The 10168-nt window shown below is 38.6% G+C and overlaps 1 protein-coding gene across 1 annotated transcript in view; it reads left to right on the top strand.

Annotated features, from left to right (window-relative positions):
* RAG1 (recombination activating 1) overlaps positions 1–2995 on the top strand; it is a 6186-nt gene extending 3191 nt beyond the window's left edge. The window contains exon 3 of the mRNA XM_042038873.1: positions 29–2995. Coding sequence (XP_041894807.1) covers positions 29–2995 — 2967 coding nt within the window. The remainder of the gene's footprint in view (positions 1–28) is intronic.
* The last annotated feature ends 7173 nt before the right edge of the window (positions 2996–10168 follow it).

The following is a 10168-nucleotide window of genomic DNA, read 5'->3' on the forward strand; positions in this document are numbered from 1 at the left end:
TGACAGCCAGCACATAAACAAAGATCAGGCAGAAGAGGCTGTTTCTTCAAACAAAGAATTCATCCTGCATAAAGATGAAGCAGTGCCAAGAGGAGAAAAGATGGAGTTAATGGGCAATAGGCAGGGACTTGAGGAAGATGCCCATGCGATGCAAACACAAGACAATAGAGCTCATCAGAACAATTTGAAGGAACTCTGCCGCATCTGCGGAGTTTCATTTAAAACTGATTGTTACAAGAGGACTTACCCAGTGCATGGGCCAGTGGATGATGAAACTCTGTGGCTTCTGAGAAAGAAAGAAAAAACAGCAACCTCTTGGCCAGACCTTATTGCTAAGGTTTTCAAGATTGATGTGCGAGGGGATGTTGATACTATCCACCCCACTCAATTTTGTCACAACTGTTGGAGTATTATACATAGAAAATTCAGTAATACTCTATGTGAAGTATATTTTCCTAGGAACAGCACAATGGAGTGGCAACCACACTCCCCAAACTGTAATGTGTGCCGTACTACCAGACGAGGAGTCAAGAGAAAAAGCCAGCCCCCAAGCGTACAACGTGGCAAACGTGTCAAAACCACTGGGGAGCGTGCTCGGCTAAACAGAGGTGTAAAGAACCAGGCACAGATAAACAACAAAAATTTAATGAAGGAGATTGTCAATTGCAAGAATATACATCTCAGCACCAAGCTGCTTGCAGTTGATTACCCAATAGATTTCATTAAATCCATTTCTTGCCAGATTTGCGATCATATTTTGGCAGATCCAGTGGAAACAACATGCAGACACTTGTTTTGCAGAACTTGCATCCTTAAATGTATCAGGGTTATGGGCAGCTATTGCCCCTCCTGCTGGTATCCTTGCTTTCCTACTGATCTGGTAACCCCAGTGAAATCCTTCCTGAACATCCTTGATAACCTGAGTATAAGATGCCCTGTAAAGGAATGTGATGAAGAGATCTTGCATGGAAAATATGGCCAACACCTCTCCAGCCACAAGGAGATGAAAGATAGAGAGCTCTATAGCTACATAAATAAAGGTGGCCGACCAAGGCAGCACCTCCTGTCTTTGACGAGGAGAGCTCAGAAACATCGTCTGAGGGAACTGAAGCGTCAAGTCAAGGCTTTTGCTGAGAAAGAAGAGGGCGGTGATATAAAGGCTGTATGCATGACTTTATTTCTGCTAGCTTTGAGAGCAAAAAATGAACACAAACAAGCAGATGAATTGGAGGCTATAATGCAAGGGAGGGGATCTGGACTTCATCCTGCTGTCTGTCTGGCCATCCGAATCAACACTTTTCTCAGCTGTAGTCAGTATCATAAAATGTATAGAACAGTAAAAGCTGTCACTGGGAGGCAGATCTTCCAGCCTTTGCATGCTCTTCGCACTGCTGAGAAAGCCCTCCTACCAGGTTATCACCCATTTGAGTGGAAACCTCCCTTGAAAAATGTATCCACTAACACAGAAGTGGGAATTATAGATGGACTATCGGGACTGCCACTCTCAATTGATGACTACCCAGTAGACACAATTGCAAAGAGATTTCGATATGATGCAGCCTTGGTTTGTGCCTTAAAGGACATGGAGGAGGAGATCTTGGAAGGCATGAAAGCAAAAAACCTGGATGACTACTTGAACGGCCCCTTCACTGTGGTAGTAAAAGAGTCCTGTGATGGAATGGGAGATGTCAGTGAGAAGCATGGAAGTGGGCCTGCTGTCCCAGAGAAGGCTGTTCGCTTTTCTTTCACAGTCATGAACATTTCTATAGCACACGGGAATGAAAACAAGAGGATCTTTGAGGAAGTAAAGCCCAATTCAGAGTTGTGCTGCAAGCCCTTGTGCCTCATGCTGGCTGATGAATCAGATCATGAAACTCTGACGGCAATCCTGAGCCCCCTCATAGCAGAAAGAGAGGCTATGAAAAACAGTGAACTGCTGCTTGAAATGGGAGGCATCCTGAGAACATTTAGATTCATCTTTAGGGGTACAGGATATGATGAGAAACTCGTGCGGGAAGTGGAAGGGCTGGAGGCCTCAGGTTCCACTTACATTTGTACGCTGTGTGATGCAACCCGCTTGGAGGCATCCCAAAATCTGGTCTTCCACTCCATAACCAGGAGCCATGCTGAAAATCTGGAGCGATATGAAATATGGAGGTCCAACCCATATCACGAATCTGTTGATGAGCTCCGTGACAGAGTGAAGGGTGTTTCAGCCAAACCTTTTATTGAGACTGTTCCCTCCATTGATGCATTGCACTGTGACATTGGCAATGCAACAGAATTCTACAGGATTTTCCAGATGGAGATTGGTGAACTTTACAAGAATCCTGATGTGTCTAAAGAGGAGAGGAAGAGGTGGCAGCTGACTCTTGACAAACACCTCAGGAAGAAGATGAACTTGAAGCCTATGTTGAAGATGAGCGGAAATTTTGCTAGAAAGCTCATGTCCAAGGAAACTGTAGAGGCCGTATGTGAATTAATAAAGTGTGAGGAAAGGCATGAAGCCCTAAAAGAACTAATGGACCTTTATCTGAAGATGAAGCCAGTGTGGCGATCCTCATGCCCTGCCAAGGAGTGCCCAGAACTGCTGTGTCAGTACAGCTACAATTCACAGCGTTTTGCGGAGCTCTTATCTACAAAGTTCAAGTACAGATATGAGGGCAAGATTACAAATTATTTCCACAAAACACTTGCTCATGTTCCTGAAATCATTGAAAGAGATGGGTCCATTGGGGCCTGGGCAAGTGAAGGAAATGAGTCTGGAAACAAACTGTTTAGGAGGTTCCGAAAAATGAATGCCAGGCAATCCAAAGTCTATGAGATGGAGGATGTCTTGAAGCACCACTGGCTATATACCTCCAAGTACCTCCAGAAGTTCATGAATGCTCATAAAACATTAAAAAGCCAGAGCTTCACCATTGATTCAGAGGGTGGTTTAGATGACTCGTTGCCACTGGAGGTCTTGGAAAACAATGATTCAGCCGAACTCTAAAGGTACAGCACCTTTGGCTGGGTTTGTGATAGTGTCTTCCTGAAAGGAAGCAGATTCTCTTTCAGACCTGTAAAGGTACAGAGAAGTCTGAAATTTATACTCCCTGTTAAGGTGCTGAGAGGAGTTTATTTAATAAACACCATGTGTGCAGTTTCCAAGAGGCAATGCTCTGGTGCATTTACCAGTGGTTATATGAGATGAAAGCAGAAACAAATTGCAAAGAAGGGTCTTCATTTTGTTCTGGTCATATTGTTTATAAGAGATAAAATCAAAGCAAACAAGGCTTTATAGAAAGTTTTAGTTTGGAGGGAATATGATTCTGGAGAGTTATGACAGTTGCAAAAAAGGGAGCATGGCTGTTTGTTTTGTTTGCATTTTTAGAACTATTTTGCTCTTTACTTTTCAAGAGGGCTTGATTATTTTCTTGATGGTTCTTTGGGTTTTATAAGTAAAGATTTGTCAGTGAGACACTTGGATAATTGTTTTGGGATTAAGTGCAGTTATTTTTGTACAAAATACTTACTAAAGATGCAAACTTTGATGTCCCATACTCTAGAAATATTATTATTTAACATATATATTATAGTACTGCTTAGGAGCAGATGATGGTATCATCATGCTAATTTACTATATGAAGATATAGGAAAGGTAGCTGAAGTTTTTTAAAGTTATTTTTATCATAGCCTGTTTACTCTGAAATGCAAACTTGTGCTCCTAAATCAGGAGTTACAGTGCCTTGTGGTTATCTCATTATATAAAATACATTCAAGCTCTGCTGTGTAGCTTGTTATTTCATGAACATTTTAGACTTCTACGGTAACTTCAGTATATAGTACCATTTGCATTAGTACAGTTTTATTGAATGAGTTCCTGGCCTCACTGAAGTCACCAGTAAATCCTCATTAGTACTGACTGGTAGGTGCACAGTTTCACCAAGTGACTTTAGTCACAGCAGTCCCATTTCTCAGGAGGTGGTTATTACCTTGATCAGATACATGCCAGTAGGATATTTCCCTGACCGCTGCTGTATCTGAAACCAAACTTTTTCACACCTGGGATATACCACATGCACAGCCTAATTTTCAAAATCTGTAAAAGAAGGATCATATTTATTAACCTCAAAGATAGTTGCTTACATGACTAGTTAAAAAGCAATAAACTCTCTTGAAATTTCTGCATACTATATTTTTCACTATTACAGCAGTGTTTAGTTGGTATTTGTCTTTCTGAAGTGATATTTAGTATATTCATAATTCATAAAATTATGACTTTAATTCACGGACATATTCATAAAACATACTCAGGTACCTGAGATGCCTCCAAATCATCCAGCCTTTCAGATTTGCATCTGTGGCTAAGAGTAATGTTTCTGAAACAAGATTAAATGCAGAAACAATCAAAGCACAGATCTAAAAGAATCCACTTTTTTTTTTTTCATTTTGATGTGGCAGAAGTTGGTTTCTGAGTGTAAGTGCACAATGAATTTAAAAAAATTAATGGTCTGAGGTTTGTTTTGTAGTATCTTGTTCATGTTGTTTATTATATTCCTAAAGGTCTGGCATTTACCATTTATGGACAATTAAAAAATAGAGTTAAGTGCTAGTAATTAGTACAAATATTAATGTTATTCTAATTATGGCTTTCTTTTGGTTTCTATTAATTAAGTCACTATTTAAAAAATAGTCTGTAATTTAGGATTTTGGTTTAACATGATTTCTTTAAATATAATTTAACACAATGTCAAAATCTGCAGTTGGAAATAATGTCCTTTTTTCTAAGCAGTCACAAGGACTACAGCATCTTTTCTATGGTATATCATATATACCTGCACTTACTGAGTGTTCATTTCTAGAATAATTTTTTTAAAATTTCTTTGAAAATAAGTATTTTCTATATAGCATAAAAACTAGTTTTACATAAGTATCATTCTTTACCAATAAATGTAGACCTCAAATAGAGCTGTTTCCCAGGGAGTAAGAATAGCAGGTATAAAGAACACTCTCTAGGAGTTACAGTTTTACAGACATAGTTTTCATAGTTGGTAGCATATATTTCATTATACAAATAGTTGCACACTTTTATTTTTTCTCTGTATGTGTATTTGGGATAGGTGTTTTACCTTATGTTGTAACCTTGACTTTGCTTGAATAAATTAGGGTTTTTTTAACAATTAACTCATCTTACAGTGATTTTCACTCCATTTAAGTGGTATATATAGTTTTCATTGCTTTTTGCACAGGAATGAATTTCCACTCCAAATAATCCAAAGTCATCCATAGCAATGCATATGTGTCATGGAGTGAGGGACCAGACTTTGTTAATTTTGCACATGTACTTTCAGTGACTCTAGCTGAAACACTGTCAGATTCCAAATTCAATTTAACATACTGCCAATATAACAGCAACTGATTTGTCTCACTGTCTTCGTAAGGGCTGAGTAAGTTATCCTTGTGCATATGATTTCTTAAGACAAGCCTTATATCCTGGGGTAACTCATCAAAGTGAACAAAACCTGAGTGGGAACAGAGAAATGCAGTGGCACGTGGCAGTATTCTTTTGTGAAATATTTTAAGCCATAAAGACGCATTTCACACACTACCAGCTCTGGGCAGGATAGCTGACACAGAGAAATGCTACAGTTTTTTTCCTTTTCTGTTTTTTCAGACTTGAATCTAGTTTAATCTTCCATTTCCCCATTGCTGACATCTTCTGTAAATCAGTTGAGAATTTTGAGCTCATTAGAACAAACAACACTGAAGGGGTAGGTACCTGCAAGTGAAGCATTTGTAAACAGAGCTGAAATAACAATGCTGCACACACAGAGCCATGCACTGGAAGGCAAACAAATTCTGACTGCAGACAGGTGCATCATTTGCTTATGCAGCCTATTGTTAAGCCTTCTGACTTTGAAGAGGCTTTAGAAATACAGAAACACATCTATTCATGGTACTCTTTCAAACCTTCACATTCTCTTTTTTACATTAATTATTGGTACAAATGCTTCAGTAATTCACAGTAAATAATTACCACCTTGTTCTGAAATGGTATTGACTGTAGTTTTTATACAATCATATTATGTATTTTGTTTTGTTTTGTTTTATTCAAGGGCTTTGTATTGTGAATTGCCATGTTATAAACAATGTGAACTATGTTAGAAGCCATGATTCTGTTATCACATATTTTTTTTCCTCACAGGAATAATTCTATTGTCTTTAGACAAATCAGCTCTGACTTGTAGTCAGGTAGTTCAGAAACAAACTCTAGATACTTACAGGATCCTAATTTCTAACTACACTGTGTTATTTGCTTTGTTTCACTGCATGGCTTCATAATTTTACTTTTTCTTACTGTGTTACAGTTCCTTATTTCATTAAACCAGTTTAAAATAAAGGTCTTATAAATATTTAAGTTTCTGTGTTTTTATTTCTTACTGTTTTTAAACGATGCACATAATTTCCTGGTGGCAGTCTTAGTTTCATTCAAATTATAGATGCTTTTCCCAGTTAGACTATTCTAATACCCAGAGGCAGCTGAGATTCCAGACCTGTCCTGGAAGTCACTAAATTAACACAAATGAAGATTACTCTCTGAATCTCCGCAGTCCTTTCAGCACCCCTCCTCACAGGAAACTGTTTGACAGAACACTAAAGTGATATAAAACCAGTTTTAGTTAGTCTGTAAATGTCTTTTGGTTCATTTAAAAATACCATCCCAGATTTTATGTAAAATCAGCCTTGCACTGTTATCACCATGCCAATACATTGTATCTTTACTGGTTTCTGTGCATCCTTTGCATCAAAGTTTGGCTCCTCACTAGAGGTTGAGCTGTAATGATTGGTTCCAATCTACCTTTCAGTCCACTATTTGTAGCTTAGCTTTATTCTACTCCAGAAGAATCTTTCTTTCTTCCCTACAATAATATCTACACGTTAAAAGATTTATGTAAACCAACTGGTTTGAGTGGAACTAATGACAAGCAAATTAAGCTACCTGGTTTCTTGTGTAATGAGATAACCAGACATCTAATATCTGGACTTTATGTCACCAACTTATCTTTTTCATATGACCTCAAGTAAAAAAAAATGTTGACCTCAAGTAAAAAAAATGTTGGATGGAAAAAAACAAAGCCCATATAAAAGCAAAAAACTAAGCCTCAGAGAGTTTTCTGGTAAATTAGGATGATTTAATTCCTTTACTCCTAAATCTGTAACAAGCGACTGTATTTTACTTTCCATGTACTCCTATGGGTTAAGATGAAGAATAATGAGGCCTGTCACTGCTCTTCTTCTGAGTACTGTCTTAGGGGACTGAACATGGTGTAATTGTCAAGCAGTTGACCAGCTGCAACTCCTAAGTGTTTCCTTAAGTGTTTAAAGAGCTATTCTACCTTTTGCATTAAGCTTAATATGGCCCATGATACAAAAAGACACATTAGAGAGGATTTAATTAACAACTTTTCCAGCAGCATCAGGAGAGAGGTCCAGAGGTGCATTTTTAATGCTCTGCCTCTGGAGATGGGCATTCTGAGTAAGTGGACAAGGAAATACACAGTAGCTACCACCTCCACAAAGGAGGTCCTGCACATCTGTGGAGTGGCCAGTGCCCTGCTCTTCCTGTATATGCTTATGTACTGAGAAACTGGAGAGTTTATAGGGTTATCGTCTTGCTTTTTTCAAAGTAAAAATGGGCTTCAGTGACACAGTTTTTGAAGAAGAGTAACTTTCCCAAAAGTTAGTCTTGTTTGAAATGGAATAGGGTAGGAAATCAAATATGGAGGGAGCTACAGCCACCAATCATGAAAAAAAGTAAGCCAATCCTTCTGTCTTTATAGAATACATAGGTTCCAGGAGTAAATAACAAATTCCTTTTCAATCTGAATTCAATATTTTCCTTCTGCTTTGGGCTCCCAGTTGCGTTATGTCCACTCCTTTCAATGGTCTATTGGTGCAATGAGTCACTCTGAGCTATAACACATGCTTTAGTGCTACCAGTAAAGTTTGTGCTGTGCCTTTCCTGTAAATTAATCAAGTACTTCAAGGCCCAAGAACCTTTCAATAGCAGTAAAATCTGTATATTATTTTCATAGAGGCTGATAATAGCAGTACAGTGTTACTAAAATGTCTGGGAACCACGATGCTGCTTATTGTGATTACAAAACACATAGGTCAGTTGGATGCAGATACAATGGAGATTTACTTCTGAACTCAAATCTACTTCATTTTATCTGTTAATTCTAGCCTGCCTTAGGAAGAAACATCTTGTATTGATTAGCTGGTTTTAAAGACAATGAATGTGTTTAAAGTACATGACTCAGGAAATTAGGTACTTTCTGTAGTCTTGAATGCTATGTCAAATGTCTTCTTTCCAGGCTGAAGTTTGTATATCTCTTTATGTTCAAGTCCTTTCAAATGTTTTCTATTTTACTTACCATTTCTTTTTCCTGCAGTAGCTGCAGTCTCTGAGCTGTGATTTAATGCTGCTTGTTCAGCCTTTCACTGTGAAGCTGGGACATGGCTTAACCAAGCAATTTTCACCTCCTACTCAAATAAACCATACATTTTAAAAAAGCACAGCTCAAATACACAATACACTAATGTTATGGGCCCAATGAGGTATAACATAAAGTCTGACCATGAATTGCTTTTTTCATAGTCACACTATTAAAGTAAAGAACAACAGCTCAGGTAAGAACTGGAAGGGGTCACAATGTGTGCTTGTGCTTGCCTCTTGCTGAGCATCTGTTCTCACCTCTCAGGGGCTCAGGGAGTCACTGCAGCTGCAGCAGTCAGTTCTGGAAATTCAGAGTTGCTTCCAACATGGTGCAACCAGACCACCAGTGCCACAAGGCTTTATCTCAGGCTGAATGTCCCTTCTGCTAGGCCACTGTCAAGCTTTCCCTTGGCAAAATGTTTCCATCCTTTTATTTGTCTGCAGTAGCAGACAAATTTGTCATGCAGTGTGCTGTCCAAGGAACTTGAGATAATGACAGTAACTGAGAGAGGTAACGGGCAAAAACTCAGACTGGGTGTTGCCAGGGAATTCAAAAATTATAGGGAGCCCAGTAATTGTGGGGAGTCCTTTGTTGTTGTAAAATGGAAACAGGGTGGAGATTTTTTGTGTGAGTATATTGTCTCTTTTTGTTGGTGTTGTGATGATGTGGCTTTAATGTTGGTGTGAATTGTTTTTGTTGATGTAAATAAGTGCATGATGAAGATATATTTTAATGACAATTCAGATCCCTAAGATCTATGACTAACCTACAAAAGAGGACATTGACCATTGAATTTCATCAGCTTGCAGGGACTTTACATGAGCATGGTATTAACTTACTCCTTGGAAAAACATATAGCACTATATACATGAAGTAGCATGACAGCTTACATAAAGTAACAGGAAAAAGGAAATGGGAAGCTGGCATTGAAATCTATGAATTTATACCCATATCAGGCTGTAGAGAGGGGAATCAGGGTGATACACTTCCCATTTAGAAGCTCAATCCAAACTTCAAGCTCCCTCAGCACATGAAAAGGTTGTAAATGGAAACTTTGTATGGCTGCCCTTTACTTTTCTTTGCTGTTGACTTGGGGTGGTAAGGTTTTAAGGGGAGTAGCGTGCAGACACGTCTGTGTTGACAGGAATACTGTACTCCACACACTGCTTTGTAAAGGAGTGGCTGCTTAGGGTCTGCACACAGTGATCAAATAGCTGATAGCTGCTCCTGATTTTCTTTTTTTTATTCAGGCATCCAGCATGAGAGTTGGACTATGAATACTGAGCTGTTATTGTTGGCTCACAAATGTTGAGCTGCTGGTATTGATTTTCTGAAAAGATGTCTGGAGCAGTAACACAAATAAAAAATAAAGTCAAGAATGATGAGGCTTTATAAATAGCCAATAAAAGAATCCACAAAAAACTTAGTAAACTCTTGGGCTATTCAACCTTGACAATGTCCTTTTCAATTTGAATCCAATCTTCTCCTCATGTTTTGAGCAGCCAACTGCATTTGTTTCTACCCTCACAATGCTCCACTGGCTCAATGAATCACTCTGAGCTACAGTTTGCACTTCTAAGCTCTCACACTCTACACAGTCACCCTGGGAAAGCAGAGAAAGAAATGGGTAGTGGAGGACCTGCAGTAAATGATAAAAGTCCTGTTCATCAGAAGGAATTTCT

Source organism: Corvus kubaryi, unplaced genomic scaffold (genome assembly GCF_017639235.1).
Source record: "Corvus kubaryi isolate FWS band 111438036 unplaced genomic scaffold, C.kubaryi_AGA036_p1.0 37392, whole genome shotgun sequence".
Classification (NCBI taxonomy): domain Eukaryota; kingdom Metazoa; phylum Chordata; class Aves; order Passeriformes; family Corvidae; genus Corvus; species Corvus kubaryi.